Genomic DNA, 15055 nt, shown 5'->3' with positions numbered 1-15055 from the left:
AAGTACTTAAAAAATGTCTGCTATTATTTATCATATTTTTACTTTCAAACTAAAAAATGCCCAAATGTAAAATAAATGCTGACAGTAAGACATTACTGTCAATAGTCCAGTAGATTTACTGGAATAATAATAAACATACATGTGAAACTGCTTTTCAAAACTCATGAACACAGAAAGTAAAAGAAGTCTCAGTTGAGAACCTTTAAGGTGTAGTGAGGGGACTTTAACATCTTTTCATTCTTCAGATCATAGAAGAGCTACAATTTTAATGTAAAAACATTTTTTCTTCCTAAATAAAGGAGACCCACAGTCTAATCATGCTTTTTAGCTTATATTATGATACTCTACAGAGCTCATTCACTGCTTCACTCTCAGGCTGACCTGTAACACCTCTGCTCCTGTTAGACACCAGCCTATGCTGCTCTGTCTCCTCCTCCTCCTCATGATAGCTGTATATTCACCACGCACCAGACGTCTCCTATAGGGACTGCAGTCTTTGACACTTTTGCAGCATCTGGATTGACTGTTTCTTTTTTATTTGGCATTTATTTACAGTTCCAGTTGATCGTTTTACTAAGTTTCATTTTTTTCTGAATACTTCACTTTCAAGCAGGAGCTGCATGGGGATGGGAGAGGGGGTAAACCTTAGTGATAGGACAGGTCAACAGTCAATATAAAGGGTCAGCGCAGCTGTAGTGCCGGTTCATAGCAGATATAAATAAATGAATAAACCATACTGGCCCAAAAGTGCGTCAGCACACCAGGAAATGCCCGGTATGCCAGGTAACAAGTCCATCCCTGCTTGCAGTGTTGTCTGAGTGTCTCCGAAGTAAACAAATCCAGCATGGAGAAGGGGGAAGCTCTGCATTAGCGGTGTGCTCAGCCAGCGAGTGGTGCGGGCTGTTCAAGACTCTACGAACTCCTGGTAACTCAGTTCACGTGGATGGTAGAAGCAAAGAACTTCAGTCTTATCTGACATTATCCAAAAGCTGAAGCTGCCATTCAAAAGTCTCTGTCCTGTATCTATTTCTGCTCGCTTGTACCATATCACGACGGCGCCACTTCCTGATCAGGCAAACTACGGGATGGGTTGAGGGTCACACAGAACGAGCATGCGTTAATCATGCAACAAAAAAACTAGCGGCATTAAAAGTAATTTGAGTTAACACGATATTAACGTGTTAACTTTGACAGCCCTAGAAATAATACAAGTAAATTTAACCATATAAAAAATATTGCTCATTAATCAAGGAAAAAAAAATTATATTTAAATGCATAGATAAATGTAAAACAATGCAACATTTTTTTCTTGGCCGGCTAAGGGGGAACCCTGTGTAATTTTCATTCTCTGGGCCCAAATTACCTAGCTACGCCCCTGTTCTCTGTTACTGAAGTTTAGCAGCGGTATTTAAAAGGTCTGCTGTAATGAGACTGACCTTTCCTCTCAAAGCTCTCCCTGCGGAGGAAGCAGACCATGGCGAGGAACTTGGTGACCTCCTTCAGGTACATGACAGTGGTGTTGTTCAGGTGGATGATGGCCATGGATTCTTTGTCGTAGGGTAAACCTGCTCCACTTTCTGTCAGACTGAGGGAGACAGAAAAAACACTGAGGTGAAAACTTTGGCCAGTCATGACCATTTCAGACACTTCAGCCATTGATTGACGTGTATCAGTAAACGCTTTGTGAGTGTGCTTTCAAAGCTTTTTGTTTCAGACAACTTTTATTGAAGCAAACAGGGGATGCTACTTGACAGGACTACTGATATGTGCTTTCATTTCTCTACAACAGCAGTGGAGAGGCGGAGAGAGGAGCAGAAGTAGTGATTGAGGCACTTTAAAGGCACCGAGGGGAGAAAAGACAAAACAAGCAGGAAAACTGGACGTGGAGCTGTGCTGTTCTTTGATTTTCTGCTTTTATAAAAGGAAAACAAAACAAAAAAGTTTTCTTCATTCAATTCAATGAATAATATTTTTGTCTTTTTGAGAGTCATTAGACGAGCCGTGTGCAGCATCAACCTTCATTACCAATGAGTTCTAAATAAATACTTTATAGGTTTAAGGTTGGACTTTAGCTCCTTCATCAAAAGGCTTCAAAACTGAGCAGATGATTGAAATAATTTGTGAAAACTTTGAGTCTGACTGACTCCAGCAGTAAATAATTAAGCACATGAACAGAACCTTAGGACCTCTTAAAATCAAACCTCCAATGAATATTAAATCCACGTTCCTTTTTAAAAGTTTGTTAAACTGTTTGACAGAAAAAGAGAGACTCTCTGTCTTTATTTTGTGTTGTGTAGAAAAGAGACTATTGGATTTAGATCTGGGCTTTGACTCGGCCACTCCAGAACATTCTCCTTGTTGTCTTTAAACCATTTCTGTGTAGCTTTCTCTGTATGCTTCGGCTCATTGTCTTACTGGAAAATAAATCTTCTCCCAAGCCGTAGTTCTCTTGCAGACTGAATAAGATTGTTCTCCAGGAATTTTCTATATTTTGCTGCATTAATTTTACCCTCTACCTTTACAAGCCTTTCAGAGCTAGCTGCTTAGAAGCATCCCCACAGCATGATGCTGGCTCCACCATGCTCCACAGTGAGGATAGTGTGTTTGTGATGATGTCAGTGTTTGGCATCTTCTCTGATGGTCAAAAAGCTCCATTTTGGTCTCATCATACCAAAGAACTTTCTTCCTCTTGACCATGGAGTCTCCCACATGCCTTTTGGTGAACTCTAGTCCAGACTGAATCTGAGATTTCTTCAACATTGTCTTTCTCTTTGCCACTCTCCCATAAAGCTCTGACTGGTGAAGAACCCGGCCAACAGTTGTTGTCTGCAGAGTCTCTCCATCTCAGCTGCTGAAGCTTAGAACTCCTTCAGAGTAGCCATAGGTGTCTTGGTGGCCTCTCTCACTAGTCTCCTTCTTGCACACTCGCTCAGTTTGGGAGGACGGTCTGATCTCGGCAGATTTACAAATGTGACATATTCCCTCATTTCTTCATGATGGATTAAACTGAACTGGAAATGTTTTTTGGCTCCACCCTCTGACTTCTACTTTTCAATAACATTTTCTCTGAGTTACTTGGAGTGTTCTTTTGTCTTCATAGTGTAATGGTAGCCAGGAATACTGATGAACCAGTGACTGGACCTTCCAGACACAGGTGTCTTTATACTACAATCACTCAGGTGATCCCAATTTCACTAACTGTGAGACTGCTGGCACCAGCCGTCTGGACCTCGGTTGAATAAGCCAGTCACTTTAACATAAATAATTTTTATTTAATTAACAGACATTACTTTGTTGGAATCTGTTTTCACTTTGACATTAAAGACTTTGTCAAAAAGCTAAATTATATTTACTGTGACTGATTTATAAAATCACAGCAGATTTAAGTGTTTTTAAATTCACACTGCTGTGGATAATACTAAGTAAACCTGCTAGATAACTCAGTGTTTGAAGCCTCTTCTAGTCCGTGATACTCTTGAATATAGACGAGCCATTCTTTAGACGTTTAGCAGTCTTTTAGCTGATGGTAGCAGATTATATTTCCTGCATTATTCCCTCTTCATATGAACAAACAGAGAGTGTGTATAAATGTTAAATCTCTCTGTTCGTATGAGAGGCATGGGCGGTAAAAAGAAAGCCATTCTACAGTATAAATAGGATAAAAACATCTCTGTGGCACAGATGCTGGATTTAACGTAATTATGAAATGCATCAAACGCTCTCATTCTTAATCTCATGTTTTCATGCCATTGGCCATGACATGATGACATATGTGAGCTAAGAATAGTCACAGTGCTCAACAGATTGAAGCATGCACCGCTAATGCCAGTTTAGTGCAATGTCAACCGTTGACGAAAAGAAACGATTGCCTTTCAGAGACAAAAGACTTGGCCCGGGTTGTTTGGAGGGAAAAAAATGTTTGTCACATTTGAGCTTTCCAAGTTTGCAGCATGCCAGTTTTCTCAGAAGAGAGGAGTTAATTAATGAAATGAGGTGAGAAAAGACTCCATTTACTAAAGCCTCTAATTGAGGATAATATCCCAGCTGTTTAGTGATGATAATGACGGCGGCCGTCTGCACAACAATCTGCTGATGTATGAGAGCACGTCCGACTGGTTCCTGCAACGCTCCAGCAGCCGTCAACAATTCAACGACATAGATGAGTGCACAGAATGTGGGGAGTTAAGCAGAGCGTCATGACAATAACATGTTTTTTTATTCATAAAGAGAAAATATTCAAACAAAAACCCAGCATCAGCCCCTCTCCTCCACCAGAATGCTAAATTAGCAGTGTCCTGTTTGAGCCCTCGGTCAGGCATTTCTCATCGCAGCTGTGACGGGTTAAATATTCCCTCGCTTCAGGCAAAACGTGGCCTAGTTCTGTTCAAACCCCCAGCTGTGATGCCTCAGGTGGATCACAAAAAAGCACGCAGCTTCATTATCTCATAAACATGAGTCAAATAAAGATCACCTGGCCCAGGGGGAAGCAAAGAGACTAAAAAGCAATTAAGAATTCAGCGCACATCATGTTGCTGCATTTCCACCTCTGTTCACAGTCAGCATTATTGTGATTTTGAACTTCTTCAAATTCAAACTTCTGTCCGCGATTCTGTGGAGACAAGTACAGGTCTGGACATTTAGGGTGCCAAAATGGCCAAGCGTTGAAAAGGAGCCGGGTAGGGGGGTTTGAAAGCTTGAGTAGTCTGCAGATGGCTGTAAAGTCTGGATGCTAGGGTGAACAGTTTGGAAAAATAATCGAATTGCTATCTTTTTCCCCAATATTGTGATTATTATTGGGTTCCTCATCTTATGTATTTTTCAACAAATTACAGCAAAAAAACATTCTATATTATAACCTTTATCCCGCCAGGACCACTCTCATTAGACATTTAACCATTTTTATGCAAAAAAAAAACTGCTATGGTTTTACTTGGCAGAGAAGGCAGCTGCTTTCACTTTCTCCGACTTTCCACGGAGCTCATATAAACCCCTGTATGTATAGATACATTTATGAGAATATATTCTGAAAAGAATGAAATTATTTCAGAAGCAATTAATCCATAGTAGAATGAATCTGAATATGAGGGTGGAGCTATATGTTATAAAGGAGGCAGCTGGGGTGGAGGAGGTAAAGCTTTGCCAGCAGCAGCATGTTGCATTAGCATTGATGCAAGCAAGGATTAATGTGCAGTTCATCATATTTGAATGGACCACTGTGTGTGTTGAGATAAAGAGCTGTCATTGGCTCCAGAAGTGATCGTGGCTGGGAGTACAACTTCATTGAACTAACGCTGAGTTTTATCAATATTAGATAGAATGAACTAGGGCAGGACAATCAGAAAATATCTAATTGTAATTATTTTTGCTCAAGAAAGTTGGATTTTGTAAACCATTCTAAAAGAAAAACACTTAAAGGTCTGCATAATGTGCATAGAATCTCTGTTGCTGCAAAACATGAATGAATTAAACTGGTATTTTAACACATTTCAAATCAAAGAAAGATTGCAACTTCTGCGATTTGTAAATTGCAACAGGTCATATTGTGATTTAATCTAATTTGCGATTATTTGCCCCGCCCTACTGGATACTCTTACTTCTTTTATGTTACTGCTCTTCTGACCAAAGCAGAATTGCAACCATGACCCATAACTCACTCTAAGCCATGGTAAAGATGTGGAGAGTTGAGGACTTGGTTTATCAATTTGTCTAAAAACTTCCACACATTCTCTGCTACTGTGCTGATTGACACAGCTCCTCCAAACCTAGGATGCATGCAGCCCACACTTCAATAAGCTGAGGAAACATGGCAGCCATGATGCGTCCACGGACAGGTGCATCTAAAAAAGATTTGAATATCATGTGGAAGATCATTTCTTCCTGTGATTTACCTTAAAAAGGTCAGCTTTTCTCATTTTAGATTAATCTCATATATGTTTTTGTTTTAGTCTCAATGATTATTGCTCCCAAAAAATCTAAAATCCTCTATCTCAAAGATTATTGTTAGAAAGTCCAATTTGTAAAGGTTTCCTGAGCCTTCATTCTCTCACTCTGGTTCAGTACACATAACTGCAATCACAGGGAAGACTGTTGACTTGACAGTTGTCCAGAGGACAATCATTAACCCCCTTCATAAGGAGGGTAAGCCACAGAAGGTCACAGCTGAAAGGTCAGGCTGTTCTCAGAGGCTGTATCAGAGCAGATTCATGGAGAGTTGACAAGAAGAAAAAAGTGTGTGGAAAGAAAAGATGCACAAGCCACAGGGATGAGCTCAGTTTCTGAGGATTGTCAAACAAAGCAGATGCAAGAACTTAGAGGAGCTTCACAAGGACTGGACTGAAGTAGATCAAGAGCCACCACACAGACGGGTCAAGGAAATGCACTACAAGTCATCATTGGTAGCAGTAGGACCAAGCTGAACGCTTGACGCCAACTGAGTACTGATTCAATAAACCATTAAAAACTGCAGAAAGTTTGACAAAAATGGCAGAATCACAGATCTGTAGATCTCTCAGTCTCCTGATCTGCTACTTCTACGTCCCTGCTGCTCTGTTTGACGTGGTTTCACTCACTAACTCACTAACATCAGTAACAGTAACAGACAACAACAGATGATTTTAGGTAACGCTGCACCTCACATCCTAACCTCCCTTTGTCAGTCCATTTGTCAGGCTTTCTTTACTTAATTTCTAATTAAGAAGCGCACTCTACTTATGAGAAAACTACATTTTTAAACAGGGAAACATGATTGGACATATGTCAGCTAAATCCTTGTTTAGTTGATTGAAATGTCAGATTTTGTCACATTTATCTGGCAAAAGTGCTAAAAAATCTCCTTAAAGCCAAAGTAGTGGGTTGTCAGTAAATGATCTACTCTAAATGAAGTGCAGAAATGTTCTATTTAAAGTAAAAAAAGATTAACAGGTGTAAAGTCAGGACAGTTTTTTGTTTTAGATGTAAACACAAGTGATATCAGTTAGTGATGGGTTATAAATATCTCTGCTTACTAAATATTAACCCCTCTTCTCCCCAGATGTGCATTAAAACATAAAATAAACTTTATTTAAAATCAACAGTTCAGAAACATTGTTTCTCATCAGTTTTGGCCATCAGGAGTAGAAATTATTGGTTCAAAACAATCCTGCATCACTCACTGATACTAATACTTGCATTTTCAGCAGTGTCATACATGTTTCTGATACTCGTCTCAGATCAGAACAATGCTAATGGTGATATCTATTTTCAGATTTTAGGTCCCAGGGAGAGTTTAATCATGTCAGCAGTGAAAAAAGTGTCAAAGTCAAACTAGTGACATCAAACAGAGGAGAAACCAAGGAAAAAAAAAAATTCTTCCTGGAAGTTTTCCAAAGGTCTGTCTTCAGTAATCTAAACTTCCGTTTGTTTGTATAAAAGGTCAAAACATACAGAAAAGCCTCCATTAAATGAAGCCTAGCGTTAGTTCATGCAGGACACGGTAGTCATACGCTGAGCTGTGATCAGCTGATGGCCAGCTGATCCCACTTATCGCCTCCCAGCTCCCTCAGCCAATCACAGCTCTTTATCTCAACACAGTGGTGTATTTAAATGATTCTCACTAATCCCTGCTTGCATGAATGCTGATGCACCACACTGCTGCTGCTGGCAAAGCACCACCTCCTCCACCCCAGCCTCCTCCTTTATAGTATAAAGCTTGTTGCACCCTCATATCCAAATTCATGCTCTTACGGATTAATTGCCACTGAACTCATTTTATTGTATTCAATGCACATTGTCATAAATGTATCTATCCATATGGGGACCAGGACTACAGAGAAACCACATCATTGCATGAAACTGCAGGAAGATTCAGGACTTTTTGTCTGCATTTATTTCTCTAAATTAAAGTCTTTGCTGTCAAAAGAATAAAAAATCAAAAAAAGTCTTAAACTGATTCTTTTTATGAGAAGTAGTGTTTCTCAGTCTAACGCGAGGAGTGTGGAAAGTGAGCCTTGTACAGCTCTTCTTTGATTTATTTGATCAAACTGGAGACAGATTCCCTTTCTGATCATGTCGGTGATGTCAGCCGAAGAGAGGAGCGTGCTCTCCTCATTGTTTACACTCTCAGCCCTCTTTGATGTCGGGAACAAGTGAAATAATGACAGGTGAGAGGGAAAGTGAATTTTCTGTGCCCTAATCAAGGCTAATCGTCAGGTTCTGCCTTCAGCTGCAGAGGGGAGGCTCGTTCAGAGAGATAACATGGCGAGCTGTCAGACGAGGCCAGCGGCTAAAGGAGGAGGAGGGGGAGACATTTTAAGAATGCCTATGATTGTCATGGCAGTGAATTATGAGTTTTTAGATAAAGTGGATGATAATGGGCTGTCAAGATACCACCAGTTTAAAACTTTGATGCAGTACTAGTCACAATTAAATTATTTCAATGGCTCCTTAACACCTGGTAACAAAAATAGAAGTCCTGGGCATCCAATATATGAAATTAGTCTCTAAACACACTAGTTATGTTGAAGTAAAGTCTCTTTAAACGTGTGAAAAGACTGATGACTAGGGCTGAAACAATTCCTCAAATTATTCGGGTGATTCAATCAGAAAAATTCCTTGAGGCTTCGCTTAAATCAGTCATGTATCCATATACGTCCATGCTGTAAGCCCTCTGCATCACGCCGTGTGTTGCATGGCATGCTGTGTTTTGCACGGATGGCTATTTGTATGGCACAATGTACTTGTTTTCGCTGTTGCTATAATGTAACATGCATGATACAAGGCGTGAAAATCATGAAGGAAGAAAAGTTGATGCAATGATGTTTTCAGGCACAAGTCCTGCATTTTTACACAGCAACTGTCTAAGGCTTCATGGCAAATGTGGCGCTAAGCCTGCACCTGTGAACCTACACAGATCTTTGAGTTTACACGCTGCCTGCATGACTCGCTGGTGTGAGACAGTGTTCAGTGTGTGTCTGCAGACTTCAGGGAAATTCATAAACTTCTCTGATTGACCCGACAGTTTCACAGAACATCAACAGGTGTCATGATTCAAGTCCTGTTTTGGTGCTTTCCCTCTCTCTTTCTCTCTCTCTCTCTCTTCCGTGTGTGCATGTTCTACATTTAATTTTAAATTATTTAAAATTCAACGCACTGAAGTCTTGATTACAGCATATTTTTTTTCAAAAAGTTGCAGCATCCCGAATAATTTGATAAGACTTAAATTGACACCAATTAAATAGAAACACGCTATTACCACAGACAATGACAGAGACTAAATAGGTTAAAGTTCATCATCAGACAGCAGCTTTATCCCTTAAAATGTCTTCTTCATGTCAGTGGATGGTCTTAAAAGGTTAGTTTTTATAGTGGATAAACTCACAAAAAAAAATTTGTGCAAAAATTAAAAGTGAACACCCTTTGAAAAATAGACCACATTCCTGAAATCTAAAGGTTCACCTTTCAGCCATCATCAGACCTCTGTGTGAATGATGGAGCTTTATTCTTACTAGAATGTGAAATATATTAATTATGCATAAAGTAGAGGATGTTTAAATGATTAAGTGTATCTTTACTTTAATGACAAACTGGAAAATATAAATCAACTACAACAGAAGAAATAAAGTGTTGGCAACACAAATGTCTTGGGAGAGGATCCCTAAACAAATATGGCATAATCTAATGTCATTATTCAATTTCCTTTCCTTGTAACTTTAAGAAATGTAAACTGTCATCAGAACTTCATTGTACTTTGTAAAATATATTTTCTTTAGAGAACCTGTTAATACCAATTTTTAATATAGAAGTAGTTTATTTAAGGGACCTAGCTTCTTTTCCTATTTCTCTAGAACTACTTCTCTTGAAGAAAGCAAAAGTGACTGATTTAAAAAATGCAATATTTCTTATTAGAGTACTTGGTTAATCACCAGAAGAATCAATAGAGTACTCGATTACAAAAAGAATAGAAAGAGCCTACTGAGGATCAGGTCGTTTTTGGGCGGGGCTAAATGGGAGCAAATGAGCCAGATAAGCTTGTTTAGCTTTGAGTTTTTGTAGTAGAATCTGAGCCAGCAGTCCAAATTAGTGGACATGATGTTAATACACTGTAAGAGAATGATAGCATCTTCTTCTTCTGTCTTGAACTGTTTTAGAAACATAAAAATCTCATGTCAGTGCATGTTCATGTGGAATCATTTAGTGTTTTGCTGACCAACAATAGTTGGCCAAATTTGATTCTGCAGGAACCTCATTGTTCCATTTTTCACAGCAGCCACTTATTTTTCAGATCCCTTTGAATGCCTTCGTACCAAGACTTTCTTGTCTTATGACAGTATTCTTTCTTCTCTGCTCCATAACACTGAACAAAGAGGAAAATATTACTGAGGCGTGAAAACACCCAGACTTCGCTGACACTCTGTCCTGGCTCCATAGAGATTTATTAATAAGACGTGTGCAGGTGAGGCTCAGCTGCAGATATCATCTCCACAGGTGAGAAACATGTGAAGGAACTCACAAAAGACTCCAGAATCCAGCATCGACCTACGACTTCACTCAGTTTGCTGCTCATTATGACTCCTTTTGTTGTGCAGATGCCTTATGATTATTGTTGTTCATACACAGATGTACTAATAACAGCAGAGCCCCGTGGCAGCCAGTGAAATGCATTCTTGATAATAACAAATCATAAAGGAACAGCAAGAGGCATGTCACACAGCTGTGTTCGGTCCTTGCTGCTAGCTCGGCTGTGCTTCAGTCCTTCATCATAACAGGTGATAAATCTCAGTATCCAACATCCTGGACACAAATAGGTCGTTTCCACCAAGCGGTCCAGCTCAGTTCAGTCGGAACGGCATGCATTGTTTTGCATTTGCATAGAGCAAAAGTTGGAAAGGGTCCGAAAAAGCCGACCCGTACCACCCCACTTTTCGGCACCCTTCCGTAGGGGTACCAATCTTACCTATCCGTACCAAAAAGGTGGAGCTACACACACAACAATAGGGGGTTGTACTGACGTCACGTAGGCGCGTGACACAGCTGTTTAGCTGCTTGGCTCCGGGCTGCAAAACACGAAAGTCTAGGCTGTGAGGAGCAGCAGAAACGGGGGAGAAACTGACTAATATCTGCTTAAATCGGGGATATTTGGACTCAGCAGAGCTCTAAACTGTTTCCTAGTCTGTGGATGTTGATATCTGGCCACAAATCAAGTTTCCTGACATTTATCTGGACCTGGCTGTAACAACACAAAGCAGAGCCCGAAGGCTCACATCAGCCTGGTCTATCCGCGATGGATGTGAAACTAAATTAATGCTTAAGTTTTGTGAATACAAAGCCTTAGAACAGTTGATTCTATTCTGTAACTAGTTATTAATCTACTTCTTACTTTGGGTAACCTGTAAAAACATCACTCTGTGGTTGTTGGACGTGTTTGTAAAACTTTGGGCTGCAGCCTATTTTAAAACAAGATCAAGATTTCTGACTTAACCTAGTTTGATTTTAACACAGACTGAACTTTTACTGTATTTTTAATGTAGCGAATTCTTACAGTACAGCTCTAAACTTTCATATTTTGTTGTATAAACTGTTCTAGACTAGATAGATCACATATTAAAGTACTGTTACGATTCTAAGCTTCTCTGTACATGTATTCCATCTGCTGATGATCTGTACTGACAGTGGCTTACATCATTTTAAGTGTTTTTCAACAAATTCAAGCAATAAATCATTTTAACTCTCCAGGGAGTGCATTTCTAGAAACCCCCATATGGACAGATGCATTTATGACACTGTGTATTAAAAACAATGAAACTGTTTCAGAAGTAACTGATCCATAGTAGCATGAATCTGAATATGAAGGTGCAACAAGCTTTAAGCTGTAAAGGAGGTAGCTGGGGTGGGGGAGGTGAAGCTGGCTATCAGCTGATCTCAGCTGGGGTCTGATTTTCATGAACTAACGCTAAGCTTCATCAGTTTTTGATAGAATGAGCTATTGTTGCTCTTATTGCAAATGTGACATCATTTGCTTTATTGATGGGCATTATCAGTTTTATGTCACTCATTTGATTGAGAAAAACATATATAAAACACAAAAAGGAAGACTTTTGTAAACCTTTATAACAAATTTGACACTTGAATGTTTGCATAATGTGCATAAAATCTCTGCAGATGCAAAAATGAGGATTTATTGAACTGGTATTTTGACACATTTCAAGTTAAAGAAATATTGCAACTTGTGTGATTTGTAAATTGCAGCAGGCCATATTGCAATTTAATCTAATTTGTGATTAACTGCCTAGTCCTAAATAACAGACAGTGTGTTTAAGTGAAGCTCCGCCCTGATTTAGTTTCCTCTCTGAATGAAGGGAACCCAAAGAAAACAGCCACATTCCTGTCATGGTAACAGGGCCACACCTGGATAAAAAAGCAGCTGAGAGTCTCTGACTAATTTAACTCTTATGGTTTAGTAATAGCAATGTCAAAGTCTTATTTACCAAGCATTTTTACACATCACGTTTCATAATGTACTCTAAAGTCATACAGACATGGAATGGATTCCTGTTCTCTGGAAAGTTTGCACGTCATAAGAACCGCAGCACACTTCCATCAGCTCTCAAAGACAGTTGGCTAATCTTTACTCTATTTATGCCGTGCTGCCTCATCATAAGATTTTTCAATGCAATAAGGACAACTTGAATGGAAAGGGGTGTTTAAACACCACAACTGCATACAAGGTCAGCATCTCTGCATGCCGTGCACATGTGCAATGATAGGCCAACAAGACATAAGAGGGGCATTAAAGTCTTAGTGCACATACTTTTTTGTGGAGCTTGAACAAAGCATCACATGACCTACCTGCCTCGTGATGTTGGCCACGGAGAGAAAGACCCATATTCAAATATTGTGGGCATGTTTCAACAAAGCTCTTTTCCAACTCTGTCCCTTACTTTTAGGAGCTCAAATCAAATGGAACACATTCAGCTCAGGTGTGATACATTCCCAGCTCTAACATCCGACTTCCGAGGTAAATGGAACGCAGCAGAAGTCCAAGATAAAGACTTGGCTCAACCTTTTAGGATTCAAAAGAGAATCTGTAAATATTTATGATTTTTTTTCATGGCCTCAGTTTAAACCAGAACACCCAAGAAGTCTTGCGAGAGGTATCAAGGACAACTGGAGCAACGGTGTGGCCTGCAGATCCACACAGACAGACACATGGACATGCTGCCTATTATAATAGGAAGATGTGTGCACAGATTTATATTGCTTTGAGTTTTTCTTTAGTCTAGACGCCGGGTTTCTTCACTATGACATCATGTTGCAGCAAAGATCAGAGGCCTGTACGACGAAGCTGGATTTTCTCTTATCGAAATAACTTCAGGATTAACCCTGGATTTTCTGTACAACGACACTGGCTCACTTCTTACCGGGATAAATCACCGCAGTAACTTATGCTGAGCGGCTAACCTGCTCCGGAGCTGGTTATGTTCTGGATACGAGATCAGCAAGTATAAAAGCACCGCCTCCTGACCAATCAGTTCTCTTGGAAAATGGCCTGCCCATTCTTAGAAGATTGGTTGGTGCATGGATCATGAGAAGAGCACTAAGGAGAGAAGGAATATTTAGGGATAGATGCAATCCTTTTGATTTACCAGATGACACTCAACCTGTGGCTCTGGAGTCACATGTGGCTCTTTTGTGATGATATGTGGCTCTCTTATGTTTTAATTTCAAATATTATTCCCCAAAAAACCATAAAAAAGAGAAACTTTGACTTCAGAAATTATCCATGGCAAGTCACATTAATCTGTTTGTTTCCCACAATTATACAGTTTGCTTTAATTGTCAACCAATTCCTCCCCTTTTTTTTGCCACTTGTAATCTATTTTTACTGCTTTAAGCCCACTTTGGACACTTCTTTTTGCCACTTTCATCCTGTTGTTGCCAATTTTTCACCAGTTTTTGCCTATTTAATCGTGCTTTTTGCAAATGTTTGCTCTTGTAGACATTTTTTTCACCCACTTTTCACTCATTTAAGCTGCATTTTGCCATTAAATGCCATTTATTCACCCATTTTTGCCTATTTCCCCCATCTTTTCTGCTGCTTTTTGCCTGTTTTGGTCACTTTTAACTCATTTTTGCTATGTTTTTGCTACTTTTTGATCATTTTTGCTACTTTTATCTTGTGTCTTTGTCACTTCTCACCCATTGCTGATACCTTTTTCCCTTTTTTCCCACCCTTTTACTTGTTTTTGTCACTTTTTGACAATTTTTTGCCACCTTTAACTTATTTTAACTGCCACTTTTCACCACTTAGATTGTGGAAACCTTGTGGAAAGCCTTCCCAGAAGAGATGAAGCTGTTAAAGCTGTAAAGGGTGGACCGACGTCACATTAAACTCTATGGATTAAGAATGGAATGTCACTTAAGTTCATATGTGAGTCAAGGCAGGTGAGGCAATACTTTTGGCAATATAGTGTATGTCATTACTCAGAGACTGGCAGTCATCAGTGCCAACCAGTGAGCCAATCACAGGGCTTGTTGTTTCACATGTTAAGATGAACACAAAACTAAAGAATACAGAGTACAGAGATTAAGGTTGTCAAAATATTCAACACTTATATGCTTGGCAAATAAAAAATGCTTTTAATGATACACTGAGTTCTTTGCAGATCCCGTCACACAGCAGTGGAGAACTCCGCTTGGGGGGGGGGGCAAGAAGTGATTGATGAGAAAAGCTACCTAAAGACCATGTTTGAGCTGTTTACTACTTTGCTAGTGTGTTCAAAGTGTAAAAATAAAAGCATTCTTTATTCTTCAGCTACTCTTGTGCCCTAAAAGTAGTGAAATATTCAGGCTAAAATAAAGTAGCTTAAAAACTCAGGGAGTATGGAGCTCTTTTATGAGCTTTTATGGAGCTCAGTGAAAGTTCAAGCATGAAGACTGTTTCTGCTCATTCTTTAGTCATGACTCATTCACATTTCTCCCTTTTCCACCCTCTCTCTCTTCCCTCTGGTGATCAGCTGATTATGGGCGTTCACTCTCCTAAGTAGTTCACCAGAATTTGCCACAACCTCATCTGTCCAAT

The 15055-nt window shown here is 39.5% G+C and overlaps 1 protein-coding gene across 1 annotated transcript in view; it reads right to left on the bottom strand.

Moving 5' to 3' along the window:
* Positions 1-15055, bottom strand: part of rragd (ras-related GTP binding D) — a 100164-nt gene that overhangs the window by 24314 nt on the left and 60795 nt on the right. Inside the window, exon 6 of the mRNA XM_041811916.1 lies at positions 1437-1585. Coding sequence (XP_041667850.1) covers positions 1437-1585 — 149 coding nt within the window. The remainder of the gene's footprint in view (positions 1-1436; positions 1586-15055) is intronic.

This window comes from Cheilinus undulatus, linkage group 18 (genome assembly GCF_018320785.1).
Source record: "Cheilinus undulatus linkage group 18, ASM1832078v1, whole genome shotgun sequence".
In the NCBI taxonomy this organism is placed as follows: Eukaryota; Metazoa; Chordata; class Actinopteri; order Labriformes; family Labridae; genus Cheilinus; species Cheilinus undulatus.
Note: the sequence above shows the minus strand (reverse complement) of the source record. Positions and strands in the feature narration are given on the sequence as shown.